General features: G+C 39.4%; 2 protein-coding genes across 2 annotated transcripts; both read left to right on the top strand.

Annotated features, from left to right (window-relative positions):
* The first annotated feature begins 3,034 nt into the window (after nucleotides 1-3,034).
* On the top strand, nucleotides 3,035-4,667 carry LOC117294294 (metabotropic glutamate receptor 2-like). Its single transcript, XM_033776654.1, has 2 exons — nucleotides 3,035-4,390; nucleotides 4,533-4,667. The coding sequence occupies exons 1-2, from the start codon at nucleotides 3,035-3,037 to the stop codon at nucleotides 4,665-4,667; spliced, it is 1,491 nt and encodes a 496-aa protein (XP_033632545.1).
* Nucleotides 4,668-4,918: 251 nt separating this feature from the next.
* On the top strand, nucleotides 4,919-6,316 carry LOC117294292 (metabotropic glutamate receptor-like). Its single transcript, XM_033776653.1, has 2 exons — nucleotides 4,919-5,056; nucleotides 5,727-6,316. The coding sequence occupies exons 1-2, from the start codon at nucleotides 4,919-4,921 to the stop codon at nucleotides 6,225-6,227; spliced, it is 639 nt and encodes a 212-aa protein (XP_033632544.1). The 3' UTR covers nucleotides 6,228-6,316.
* Nucleotides 6,317-14,971: the final 8,655 nt, after the last annotated feature.

The following is a 14,971-nucleotide window of genomic DNA, read 5'->3' as shown; positions in this document are numbered from 1 at the left end:
CAAGATCGAAAGTGTTTGTTTTTTCCCGAGGGAGGAAAACTGGATGGTCTGGAAAACCCTTGTGGCATAGCAGAGAACCAACGCACAACTCAACTCACTTATGGCCCTGGCCGGGAATCGAACCGGGGTCACCTTGGTGAGAGGCGAGCGCTTTACGCACAAGCCAACCATGCCAACCATGCTACATGTACACAGTTGAGGAAGGATTAGAGTGAGATAGTCCCACAAACACAGAAATGATCAGCAAAATATTAAATTAATAAATTGTATATTCTACTGAACATCCTATTTTTGTGTAAATTCATTATTGTGCACAATTTTTTGTCATGTTTACCTTATTAGATCGTAGGTGCTATAATCGTTCTTCAACCACAGCTAAGGGCTTTCAACCCAATTTTTTTTTAATCAACGTTTCAGTCGAGTATTAAGTTAAAAAATACCGTCCCTAGGTGGAACTAGGTTATTGAGAACTCAATCTTTCTTGTTCAAATGTAAGAGTTAAACTTTGCTCTTACTAGTCGCACATTTCTCATTGTTTATAAGCCACCATTCTTATTGTATGGTCACTGACGACTATTTTGTTGAACTAGTTTAGACACATGGTAATGCAATAATAATTGCAAATCTGTGACTCCATGTTGTTATTATACATCCCATGCCCTCTATACAACAGATTCAACTGTATTTTTACGTCCATTAGAGCCCCAGAAACTGACCACCTCGTTTCTTCTAATAATTGAGATTGAGATTTTTAAGCATACTTTGTGTGACTTCGCTGTCACAGACTTTGCAAACCAAAGTCTGAAGATGAAATGTTGTACTTTGTTGCTTGGTTAGTTACTGGTTAAGTTGTCCAGAAATGTTTCTTCACGCACGAGGTGTTCCCCATAGTGAGCCATCCCTATCACATACAATTATAAAACTCAATCATATTCAGTCAATAGAAACACAAGTCTAAAGTATTGGCTGGATGGAAACTTAATAATGAATGTTTTAAAGTCAACGTTGGGCAAATAATCAAGCTGTGAATTTGTTTACATTAGTGTTTTCTGGATGTCGTCTTTTATCCAAGCATCAGTTTTGTTGTTCATACAAACTGTTTTCATGGTAACTTACGGAAAAACATATTAAAAAACTAATCTCACAAATATTGAATAACACTATACACAAATCGTCTCCATATGCAGAAATCACCAAATACATTATATAAATGATCTGTTATCCGTGGTGTTTAAGGCTTGTTTTAGTGGTTGATTTTATTTGGCCTTTCCAAAAAGACATCTGCTATTATTATGTAACTTCCTAACCCTGATGGACAGAAGTATCTCCTATTGATTGCTAATTAAAAATGAAGGAATACACACACAGCATGGATGGTAAAAACAAGTGGGTAAAATTGTTTTGTAAAATATTGCACGATTTATGTTTAAAAAATTCCCCCCCCCCCCAAAAAAAAAAAAAATACCCATACACAACTCCATGGTAAAGTTTTAGTTAGTTGTTGTTATGTAATGTTATACTTTTACATGACTATGTCAAGTTTGACAGTGCTTTTAAAAATGTTTTGCAGAATTATCTGGTATTGTCTAGAGACTTCATACTTAAATAGTAAGGACACCATTATCATGTGTTAATATCAAAAAGTCAATATTTTACCACTCGTGTTTCCATGGTCATTATAGACTTCATTTATGAAGATTGCTTTATGGAGAATGGATGGCCTTTTAGCTCAAATAGACACAATCATTTGAAGCTCGACTGGATGTATTTCCGCATCCTTCACTGGCTAATGGGCTAACCCATCCGCAAAGACAGCGTTAGTCCATAAGTCCATCTCACCTATAGTCTTGGATCAAGGCGCCGACACAGATGATCGCTGACCAACCCATCCACAAAGACAACGTTAGTCCATCTCGCCTATAGTCTTGGTTCAAGGCGCCGACACAGTTGATTGCTGACCAACCTATCCGCAAAGACAGTGTTAGTCCATCTCGCCTATAGTCTTGGTTCAAGGCGCCGACCCAGTCGATCGCTGACCAACACATCCACAAAGACAGCGTAGTCCGCCTTGCCTATAGTCTTGGTTCAAGGCGCCGACCCAGTTGATCAATCCAAGGCCCTCTTGGGTGTCCCTCTTGCGCGACTTGCCAGGACCTGGGGTTGACTTTCTGTGAGTTGATAGAAATCGTAGCTTTCTGAAACACTGGTTAATGGAATCTTATCAAGCAAAAAACAGGGGATTATTTGATTTGCATAATGTTATCTTTTGAATCTCATAAGCCGTTTAGTTGAATGGCCACGTTTCCGCCGAAATAAATGTTTTGAGAGTGTGATGTTTTTCGCTGAACGAATTTTGACAGAAGATGCTGTTTTTTTTTAAAAAGGATTCCTTTGTTTGAAAAACCGATTTAGAAGAAACAACTTTCCCATTGAAAGCACTAACGACAGTGGCAGTTTCGTAATACAGAAAGAAAAAAAAATGGTTGATAACGTATATGGGTCCTGACATTTATTCATTTTGTGTTTTTAATGAATGACCACGTCCACGTATCAACTGGTGGATTGTTTCCTGCATGGAAGCTTATAACTTCCTCGAATATAAAAATAGCTAGGCGGCTAGGCCTACGCCTACATGTTGAATTGTGTCTTAAATGTTGGTGTCGGATCGGCCAACAATCAGACCTAGCATCTTTAAGATAAATGTTAACTCATCTTTTAAGTTCATGCTGTATTGGATCAGTCAATATGTGTCTCGGTTAATATCCGTGATATTTTACAATGTTGACTTCGTGTAGTATTAAAGTGCACGTTGTGTGCTCAGGGGACAACGAATTTCCGGTAACGTGGCTTTGCATACCTGATAGGTTGTGATCGTTTCTTGCTAACACAGGTGAAAACTGTTAGTATATAGATTAGTTTTTAGCTGTCTGTTTTCATTCGCCGTCTTTGATGTGATGCGCCGAGCACTTCAGAATTTCAACTGATGATATATCATTTTTTTTTTTTTTCCAAGTACTGAGCTCCTCATCTCATAATGATGATGGTTGTTTCTGGTATCTTCCTCCTGACCAGTCTCATCCTACAAGTCTCATTTTCTTTCTCAGCCAAATGGATGAATTATACCCAAGACGGTGATATCATTCTCGCTGGAATGGTACCGTTTGAATATGAGCCGACTTGTACAGGAGAGATGGGGATATATTCCATACAGATTGTTGAAACTTTTACCTTTTCAATCAGCGAAGTAAACCAGCGCCAAGACCTACTGCCAAATATCACTTTAGGTTTCGATATCAGAGATACCTGTAACAATGAAGATGTGACATTGTCATTAGTGCTTTCTCTAATGAGTCGCTACTCAACTGCCGACACAATCTACGAGATACCAAGCTGCGACCCAGGACCTAACCTCAACGGTCAACTGCTCGGTATTGTCGGTACATCGAAGAGTGCTACGAGCATGGTCGCCGCTCAAGCTACCAATCTGTACGGTATCCCAATGGTGTCCTACTCCGCTACGAGTGTAGAACTAAGTAATAAGAACCGATTCCCGTTCTTCTTACGAACTGTACCATCAGACAAGTTTCAAGCCCAGGCCATTATTGACATCTTGGCTCGTTTTAAGTGGGTTTATGTTGGTTTAATATACTCCTTGGACACTTACGGAATTCGAGGAACACAGGAGATCTTGGCATTGGCGGAGAAAGCTGGCATTTGTATCGCCTTTTCGGAATCGATTCGAGATATTAATACCACACCTTCTTATATTAAGGCAGTTGCTAAGAAGATCACAGCATTCCCAAAGGTGAAAGTGTTGGTGATGTTCGGTGGATTTGCTGGAATGAACTTGGTCTTGCAGGAGTTTCACACTACCCATACTAAAGAAACACGGATCCTGATTTGCAGCGATGCTTTCGATACGTCAGCCATCAACAACGACTTTGCAGGTATGATCCAAGGGAGTCTGAAAATAAAACTGAACTATTACGAAATCCCTGACATTAAATCTCATTTCAGTCAACTGACGAGCCAGAGTCGAGTCAGTCCATGGTTTCTTGCGTATTTTGAATCCTGGTTGAAGAACAACAACTGCTCAGATATTACCTTGTGCCCAATTCCTTTCTCGGGAACCAATATGCCGATTTACATGTCTGTATATGCGTTTGCTCACGCGTTTGACGATATGCTGAGATCAAGATGTCCACAAATGACAAAGGAATGTCTGGCCATAGTACGTAATGTCACTGGTAATGACGTCACACCATATCTCTTCAATGTCAAGTTTAATGGACCAACTGGGACCTTTAAGTTCAATCAAGATGGCGACTCGGACGGAGCATACATCATTAATGCTCTAACGGTAGACTCAAACGGATTCGCATGGCACGAAGTAGGTTACTGGGACACTCAAAACCTTGACATCCCACTCTCGATAAATCAATCGGCAATAACATGGCCAGGAAGTGAACCTCGGCCACCGATTTCAGTTTGCAGTGATGAATGTCCACCAGGTTATCTGGTCATTCCAACAGAGGAGAAATGCTGCTGGGAATGCAGTCAATGTGACCCGTATGAGTTTGTGGATGGTGACATCTGCTCTCCGTGTCCATCACTTCTCTGGCCGACCACTGATTTTACATCATGTGAAATTATTCCAGCAACTATGATCAATGCACAAGATGCGATAATCATTGTTCTCATTGCTCTGTGTGGAACTGGTGTCCTCCTTGCATGCCTCAGCATTATTGGTTTGATCTCTTATCGCAAACACCCATTAATAAAAGCTACCGGTCGTGTACTGAGTCTTCTAGCCATCTGCGGCACCGTCTTAGCTTTGTTGACAACCTTTGCGTTCCTCATCTACCCATCCACTGCATCCTGTTCAGGGTGTGCTGCTATGATTGCTATGTGCTTCACCATGACGTATGCTCCAACCTTACTCAAGGTAAATCGAATCCATCGGATCTTCAAAGCCGCCAAGAAGTCCACAAGACCTCCTCGTATGATCCGCCCAAAGGATCAAATCATTATGTCCGCCATTCTCATGACGATTCAGGTAAATTCGCTCCCTTGTATATGACGTATCAAGCCCCCCCCCCGTCTCCTGACGATGACTAGAGCAAGCTAGTCGAAACGTTGAGACTAATTCAGAACTGACTCCGCGGCAGTACAGTTAATTACGATCATATAAGCTAAAGTAGTAGTCCAGTCTATTTTCTATACCATCCGCCCTGGTAATAGTTAAAAAGCAGGACAGTTCTTTTCAGAACTGAGAGGTCTCCTGAACCTCCGATTATCTACTCCGCGGCAGTAGAATAAAGCAAGACAGTTCTCTTAGAACAACTCTACCTGGCAAGTAGATACACACGTGTTGCTGCAAACCAAATATACAAGCCCCCCCCCCTTACCCCTCCCCAAAACATCCCTAACTGACGTCAATAAAGATCTTTCATTGGTGCGCAGAGCCGTGCGCAACCCGTATACGCTTCATTGTTTGATATCAAAGATGGCGGCCCAAGCAGAGGTGTAATATGGACTCGGGTTTCAGTCCATGACCAGATGACAAACTCTAATTTCAACTGCTTGTCTGAGGGGGTAGCAGAATATTACTATGTCTTTTGAAAATAATATTTTTGCGGGTCGAATTGCCAAAGCGAGACATTTAAGCACAATTTCAGGGCGAGGATGCATTTAGTCATAAAGCCGTTATTATTGTCTTGTCACAGGTTGTGATCGTGATTGTGTCTGCTCTGGCAGGAGACTTAAGCCATCCACAGCGACTCATGCCCGACAAAATGAGCAAGTACGTGGAGATTTACTGTCAGTTCGGGAACGGTTTCATTGCCTCGTGCGTGTACAACCTGCTCCTGATCTTGGCTTGTTGCTTCTATGCCTTTAAGACCCGCAAGGTACCCAGTAACTACAATGAGTCCAAGTTCATTGCCGTCAGCGTCTACTCCACGCTGGTATTGTGCTTGGCCGCTGTACCCGTCTACACTACGGCAGTTGCAGTCATACAGAAGGTGGCGACGCTGTGTATGGCGCTGATTCTTAATGCTTACCTGACGTTGGTCTGCGTCTACTTGCCCAAGCTCTACGCTGTATGTTTCGTTAAGAACATTGATATACTGAAGTGCAGTAGTATGATGACTAAAGAGTCTGTCTTTAAGATTCGTGATTTACCTGGGTCTGTGGAAACTAAGACAGTTCCATCGGTGATCATTTAAGGCTTCATAATGGCACTGGTTATCAATTATTGTCATAATTAAAGGCATAATTACTATTGATAATTACTTAAAATAATTATTAACATAAAACCTTTCTTGGTGACGAGTAATGGTGACAGATTGATGGTATAAAACATTGTGAGAAACAGCTCACTCTCAAATGCCATAGTTTTCGAGACAGAAGTAATTTGATTTCGAGACCTCAGATTTAGAACTTGAGGTCTCGAAATCAACCATCTAATTGCATACAACTTCGTGAGACAGGGGTGTTTTTTTTTTTTCGTTATTAGTTCGTTATTATTTTCATTATTAGTTCGACGACCAATTGAGCTCAAATTTTCACAGGTTTGTTATTTTATGCATATGTTGAGATACACCAACTGTGAAGGCTAAAATTACAGAAACTGGTTCTGAATTTGTGATATTGCTTTGAATGCATCACTCATGAAGTAATGCATGTATCAGAAAACAATATTAGATTGATTTAATAGATGTTAAATTTGCATCGGGGATAAAGAATATTAATTTTTGCTTTTTACCCATATACACCGATGTGTGTAGCACTGTATACTCAGTACTTTCCCGAGTCCTGTGAAAAAAAATATCACAGGCATGTTACTCGGGTGGGATTCGAACCCACGACCTTTGCAATTCTAGAGCAGTGTCATACCAACTAGACAACCGAGATTGCCCGGTAGCTAGAGGCAGTTCGAATCCTATGTTTTAGCAGCGGGTACTGCAAACGATTTAATAGATGTTAAATTTGCATCGGGGATAAAGAATATTAATTTTTGCTTTTTACCCATACACACCGATGTGTGTTAGCACTGTATACTCAGTACTTTCCCGAGTCCTGTGAAAAAAAATCACAGGCATTTTACTTAAATATGAACAAACAAACCCAAACTTGTATACAAATAACACAGATATACGTTTAGGCGCCTATAGCTGCTCGAACGTTCTTTTCTGCGAGGGGGGCTATCGAAACTTGACATTCTGAGCTAGCTGCAATGGATACATGGATGCACTTAACTAATGGTTTCCGAATCGATATACGGCATTTGCCATGCGCGGTTAAACTGGTGAACTAATGTAGGCTCAGCATCTTAACAGATTGTCATGACTCTTAAACCGATGTCAGGTTTTAAACTATTGAATTATTGCCTCTGTGTTCGACCATACTGACAGTTACTGGCGTGCTTTATGCTAAATCGCCATCATTGACCTGCATAATTATAGTCACCGAGTTCTAAAAGAGATGCACTAACCTGTAACATGCAGCGGGAGGGAAAACTCATCAGTTTGTGTTTTTGGAGAACAGTCTCCACAAAAGATTCAATTTTTGCCTAGATCTGAAATCTCATTCACCACCCAAATTAAAGTAAGTTAATATTGTATGGTTTTACGATGTGTTTGTTATAAGAAGCTCTGCCTTTTGATTGGTTCACCAGTGAGTATTTCGTACGCTTTTGATTGGTTGATGGCCTATCACGTTGTATACAGACATTAGTTTAAAGGGAATGTACACTATTGGTAATTGTCAAAGATCAGTGTTCTCACTTGCTGTATCTCAACATGCATATAATAACAAACTTGTGAACATTTGAGCTCGATTGGTTGTCGAAGTTGCGAGATAACTATGAAAGAACAAACACCCTTGTCACACGATGTTGTGTGCTTTTAGATGCTTGATTTCGAGACCTCAAATTCTAAACTTGAGGTCTCGAAGTCAAAATTCGTGGAAAATAACTACTTTCTCGAAAACTATGGCACTTCAGAGGGAGCCGTTTCTCACAATGTTTTATACCATCAACCTCTCCCTATTACTGGTTACCAAGTGAGGTTTTATGCTAACGATTATTTTGAGTAATTACCAATAGTGTTCACTGCCTTTAAGGCTGGCTCACACTATGACGAGTAGGGGGTGCGGCAATTACGTTAAGCTGCGAATTGCAATTTTGAATTTGCCGCCAATCATCGTGTGTTGTCGTCAATTGTCGCTGACTTATCCGCTAGCGACCGCAGACGGCCGCAAAAAACAGTCGCGTCCGTCGGCAAATATTCAACATGTTGAAAATATTACGACGGCAATTTTTGTTGTTGTAATTTTGTTCCGAATTCGTTGGAGAACGCAACCCTCACTTTGTTGACGCAGACAGCCGTAATTATCAGTCGCTTGACGTTTCCATGCCGTGCGATTCTGTCTCTAGTCGTTTTGAGGTCGTCACATTTTCGCTGGTAGTCGTTGCCTGAGTGGATGACCAGAACATTGTGAAGAGTGTGATCGCCAAACTAGACTATTTATACGACGGTGTCGGCCGTTGAGTCACGTCATCGTCGCCGCAATCCACCGTCACCCGCCAGCGAATTTTGGTTCCCCCCCTTTTTCCGTCGCTTTGCCGCCAATGTTTTGGGGTTTGTACGTTCGTCACCTTCCGGTCCGATGCTACAGTGTGAGCCAGCCTTTACTGACCAATTACAGTCATTTTAATGTTTTTAGTTTCTTTTCTCCAGAAGACGATCAGAGCATACTGATTGAAACGTCGAGTTGAAACCAACGGTTCTTTTCAGAACCACCCCAACTCAATAGAGATAGTCATTGTGATGGTATTACCGCAAACCTTTCCATATCGTATTTCCACCATGCAAAGTTTCAAATCCTTCTTAAATAACAAATATAAGATCATGTTATTTACAGATCGTGCTCTCGGCCTGGTCAGTCGGCCAGTGCAAAACAAAGGATGGCGGTCAGCCTTTTAGCTTGTTAGATATGGTTCAATTAATATTTCATTATATTGTGTGTCATGTTGAGATACTCTCTTAACTATTGTTTATGATTAACACGGACACCAACGGCAATTGGTGTTATATTATTCAACTTTGTCTATAATTGGTTTTGCTTTTTTTGGCATGACTTCTCGCACGAGGGTGAGTCAATTCACCCTTAGGATGTGATTGGAAAGTTAATGACATCCTTTGCGTTGATGGTTTTGACATCCTTCATGGGCGATTACAAAGCATCAATACAATCATATAGCAACGCCTGACTGGATGACGTTTACAACTTCATCCCAGAGAAGATTTTACGCTGGTGTTACCATAGAAACCAATACCTGTAGTTAGATCCGTTATTAACTTTGTTACCTCGTCAATGCTCAGAGTCGTCACGACTACACCCCCACCCCCCCCCCAAAAAAAAAAACATAAGTAGTAGTCCCAGCCTATTTTTATACCACCCGCCCAGGTTATAGTTAAATAGCAGGACAGTTCTTTTCAGAACTAAAAAGTTTCCCGCTGAACAACCGAACAATCTACTCCGCGGTGGTAGAATTAAGCAAGACAGTTCTCTAAGAACAAACTCTACCTGGCAAGTAGATACACACAAGGTATTACCGCAAATCAAATATATATTGATACCTCACCATGCAATGCCTCAAATCCTATACAAACACATAAGTAGTTGGTGGCCTGACGTTTCGACCCTAGCAGAGTGTTTCTCGATGTCTATAGTTGTACCCGATGTATGTTTCTGTATGTCATAATCAGCGCCAAAGCAGCTTCAATCCTACCCTATGCTCAGCAAACTAATAATACGCCAGATTGCAAAGTGGCTAAGAGCAATAATTAACGTTGGAATAACATGTGTTTGTCGACGGTTTTCTGCAGACGACAATTTGAGGATACGATGACAGGAAACGAGTTTCCTCATTTATATTGGCAGGGATGGCTTTATGAAGTCTGGCATAAGTAGGCATGTAGCCTTGCTTATTAGGTTTTTATTAAGATGCCAAAATATCCAGCACAAACAAGTGTGCGTTTATTTTTCATTTTTGCTCTACGCAATGGCCTCGCATCAAGCACAAATAGACTTTGCTAAGCAACACACACAAAAATGCGTTTAATTTCTCCTGTAACGCAGCTGGGATTCAATTCAAGTATACATATAAATCAATAAACAAGACCATCTCTTCCCCAAAACATTCTGAGTGGTTTATGATGTTCTTCATAAATCCAACCATAAATAATGTTTTTATGAAATTATTGTCAATATTATAATTCCAATGTCTGTGCTGACAATGTCTGTGCTGACAGCCATATTATTTTTCTGATGTGTTAAAATTATTGTCAATATTATAATTCCAATGTCTGTACTGACAATGTCTGTGCCGACAGCCATATTATTTTTCTGATGTATTAAAACCCTGTAGTGCTGTCAATCCAACCATAAATAATGTTTTTATAAAATTATTGTCAATATTATAATTCCAATGTCTGTGCTGACAATGTCTGTGCTGACAGCCATATTATTTTTCTGATGTGTTAAAATTATTGTCAATATTATAATTCCAATGTCTGTGCTGACAATGTCTGTGCTGACAGCCATATTATTTTTCTGATGTGTTAAAACTCTGTTGTGCTGTCAAGGCCGTTTTGGTGTTAAATTTTAATATGTCCACTGTGTTAAACACATTGGTCAGCTCATATCAGATCATATTTAATTATGGTGGACCATTTCACACGTCCAATAGTAGACTTGATTCAAGTCCCATTCTCGTGTGAGAGGTCCCTAAAAGCATCACAAAACAGTAGTTTTCTTGGGATGGCACGGGATTGGGACTTGAGTCAAGTCTAGTCCAAGAGTGGGTGTCAGTCCACATGGGACATTTCCAGTGGATTGATTTTAAAAAATGCCAATAATAATAATAATAATAACTTATTTTTAATATAGCGTCTTACATAAAAAATCTCAAAACGCTGTACAGTGTTTTACATATTATAAACATTAAGCTAAAAAGAGTAAGCAAAATACAGCAAAATTACATTGTACAATAAGAACGACAAAAACAAACAATGACAAATACCAAAACGAGACAATCAACAAAATTATAACACCATAGAAAAGGCAATGAAAAAAACAAATGTAAAGAGTCAGAGATAATGCCAGCATCTTTAGTATACAGAACCGGTCATGTCTATTACAATAGTATAGATTGAACCACCTGAAGCAACGTGTTACGATAAGTTATCGTGTACGTACACGGACTTATCGTGTACGTCACAACACACACACAAAAATGCTTTTAATTTCAACTGTAACGCAACTGGGATTCAATATTTTAAAAATACTATAAAAAAAAAAACAATTTCCAAGACCATCTCTTCCCCAAAATCATTCTGAGTGATTGATGGTGTTCTTTATCAATCCATAGATCAATCCAACCATGAATAATGTTTTTATGAAATTATTGTCCATATCATAATTCCAATGTCTGTGCTGAAAAGACAGACAACCATGTAGTGCTGTCAAGGCCGTTTGGTGTTAAATTTTAAAGTCACCTGGAAATGGTAGTTTGTCAAAATAAAGCTGTTGTCACTAAAATATGTGTTTTGATGAGTGGAATATGAATAAACAATAATAGTTCCCATGTTATTTACAAATTTGAAAAAAAGCCCGACCCGAGCGGGCGCTACTCGTGACGTCAATCGAGGCGCGATGAATCGCATGCAGTGCCAACACAAGATAGCGACGCTTGGCGCAAGCTAAAAACATGCCCTCAAAGTTGAAACAATACCTGATTTTTTTCACGTCAGGCAAATGCTCCTATAGGTTCGTTTTGTCTTTCAGGTAACTTCTTCGACTTCCCCACCACCAAAATTGTTGGGATGGCGTCATGTTTTAGAAAAGACGGCTCGACATGTTTGCTGCACAGCGCTGGAAAAGACTTGCAAACTGACCCCCCCCCCCCCCCCATCTTTAGCTGTTTTGCTGCATCCAGCAGCAATACACCTGGTCGACATTGCCAGGAAAACGTACTCACGACTAGGACTTGAATGTACTTGCACGTACGTGTGTTCGATGTGCGATCGAGGCAAAGTCTGCCTCGATTGACGTCACAAAAGGGGTAGGCGGAGTCAACAAACAAGATCTCTGGGGAAACATTGCAAGTATGTGCCGATAACGTATAAAGGTGTATTTCAACCAAACAGGTCCCTCACATGATAATTGTTTTTGTTGGATGTTCACACACAGGCACATTGTGTTATGATCAGTTATTGTGTACGTACACGATAAGTCCGTGTACGTACACGATAACTGATCGTGTTATACAATGGTTATAATTATACGTACATGATAAAAGAAAGAGACCTTTTGTGCTGGCAATAGCCGTAGGGAATATTGTTTGTTTTAGTTCGTTTTACAGTGTGATCAGAGAGGTTTAAAGTCTATGCATGTTGGGCATTAATTGTAATACGGTATTTTCTATTGGATCTCTTAAGATCCTTTTCTGTGACAAACACAATTTTCCCTCTCGGTGTATTTTCTTAGATGCTTAAGATCAATCTAATTTAATTCCAATGTGCCCTTCAGTTAACCAAGTCTTGAGCCCGTTGGGACCTTGATCTAGTCACATGGGAGCGAATGGCATTTCGTAATGGTATAAGTTGATGCTCAAAAGTCTGATTGACAGAATATATATAGGTTACATTAAAGGGATCGTATTCGTTTGGTAATTGGTATCCATATAATAGATGTTAAATTTGCATCGGGGATAAAGAATATTAGTTTTGATTTTTACCCATACACCGATGTGTGTTAGCACTGTATACTCAGTACTTTCCCGAGTCCTGTGAAAAAATATCACAGGCAAGTTTACTCGGGTGGGATTCGAACCCACGTATTCGACACTGCTCTAGAATTGCAACGGTCGTGGGTTCGAATCCCACCCGAGTAATTTGCCTGTGATATGTTTTCACGGTGTATGGGTAAAATGGGTAAAAACCAAAATTAATAAATTTGTATCCATTGTTTGTTTCAATAGACATTACCTGTGAAAATTTCATTTCAAAGGGTGTAGCAAATTTTAGATATTGCTTAAAGACACTGGACACTATTGGTAATTGTCAAAGACCAGTCTTTTCACTTGGTGTATCTCAACATTTGCATAAAATAACAAACATGTGAACATTTGAGCTCAATTGGTCGTCAAAGTTGCGAGATAATAATGAAAGAAAAACACCTTTGTCACACGAGGTTGTGTGCTTTCAGATGCTTGATTTCGAAACCTCAAATTCTAAATCTGAGGTCTCGAAATCAAATTCGAGGAAAATTACTTCTTTCTCGAAAACTAGGTTACTTCAGAGGGAGCCGTTTCTCACAATTTTTTACACTTTCAACCTCTCCCCATTACTCATTACCATGTAAGGTTTTATACTAATCATTTTCTTGAGTCATATTATCAACAGTGTCCACTGTCTTTAAATTCCGGAGAGGATATATCCACGCAGGAAGAATAATCTGCAATTGTACACAATCTGATAAATGTTACCGCAGTAACGCTTCTCGGATTAACATTTTGGGGGATAAAAAGTAAAATCTTTTTCCATAACTTCAGAACTGCGAAGTGAAAAGTTTCTCAACATGCATTTTACTTACCAAGTAAGTGTTTTATTCCCAACAAAGTCATTACCAAAAGTATAAAGACCCTTTTAATGGGGTGCATTTTAATGAAAATTAATGTCACCGTTAAGAGAAGACCTCTATTCGCAATCCACTCTCACATGCAACACGTATCACTCTGCCATTACATTATACCATCCGGCATTAAACCTTTTGAATATATTAAGTTGAGGCGTCGCATTAAGTACTGGAAAATTATTCCCGCCGATACACCTTAAAGTGTCGGTTCTGAAAGGAGCTTCTATCTTATTCTCAAGGAGTCTGCTCTGATCGTCTTCTTTTGTTATTTCATTTTCATAAAATATCACGAGTTGGACAGTTAGTTCTTTGAGATACACCGAGGTTAATCAAACATCTTGTTGCACTACTTTTTCTAATTTTACTTGTCAATTACTTATATTTTTAAGTGATCTGCACTCAGAAAAAGAATGGTAAAAAAAAGTTATGTTAAATGTGTTAAGAGAAAAAATACTTAACATAAGTAAAAATTAATGAAAAATTTAAACAAAATGTTTGTGTAAATAAAAAACTACTCAAATAGTTAGTAAAACTAATAGTTTACATAACTTAGCAACTTTAAACACATATTATGCAAATTTTACTGAACTGGTTGTAAAAGTTTACATGGTGTTTAGTAAACCACGATATTTTACTCAAGTATTGTGCAAAATACGCAGCGTGTGACTTGTCTGCTGGGGTCGCGCTCTGCAGTACCACAGTGTAACCACACACAACGTAACGAAATGGATCTCATGAAAAAAAAACCTTCTTGAGTGGAACTTCCCTCATTTAGTTGAGACGTTTGAAGGTAAGTACTATAACATATTTCTGTATTGATGTTATTATCTGTAGTGATAGACTATACACGACTCGTTAGCACGAGTTAGCACAGATAAAGGGACAGTTGAACGTCATATTTTGACTGACAACACTTTTGAACAGTGACTTGAATATCACAAATACATACGTAGGTCTGATCAATGGTCCCCGTATTGTGCACATAGTACACGTACAGCATGCATCGTTGAAGACCATTGTACACATGTGTACATCGCCACTGTGTTAAAGCACCACCACTGCATACAGCCACGGTGCATCAGGCCAATGATTGGGCTAACTTTAATCTCTCATTTGTTCAGAAGAACAATCAAATAACTTTTCAACATTTTGTCTTTACAAGATACTGACAAATGATACAACTGACTTAAAATGCAACTTCTGGGAGAGGGGAATCGCACAAACACATCTACCCTTTGTTTATTTTAACCTGTTAAAGGAATTATTC

This window comes from Asterias rubens, chromosome 9, assembly GCF_902459465.1.
Source record: "Asterias rubens chromosome 9, eAstRub1.3, whole genome shotgun sequence".
Lineage (NCBI taxonomy): Eukaryota > Metazoa > Echinodermata > Asteroidea > Forcipulatida > Asteriidae > Asterias > Asterias rubens.
The sequence above is the reverse complement of the archived record's forward strand: the minus strand, read 5'-3'. Positions and strand labels throughout refer to the sequence as shown.

What these genes read in the sequence shown, in the direction of transcription:
- LOC117294292 (XM_033776653.1), top strand. Translation starts at nt 4,919, where the DNA reads ATGACGTATGCTCCAACCTTACTCAAGGTAAATCGAATCCATCGGATC. An exon ending in CCATTCTCATGACGATTCAG is followed by an intron (nt 5,057 to 5,726) that starts GTAAATTCGCTC and finishes GTCTTGTCACAG; the next exon opens with GTTGTGATCGTGATTGTGTC.
- LOC117294294 (XM_033776654.1), top strand. Translation starts at nt 3,035, where the DNA reads ATGATGATGGTTGTTTCTGGTATCTTCCTCCTGACCAGTCTCATCCTA. An exon ending in ACGGATTCGCATGGCACGAA is followed by an intron (nt 4,391 to 4,532) that starts GTAGGTTACTGG and finishes TCATTCCAACAG; the next exon opens with AGGAGAAATGCTGCTGGGAA.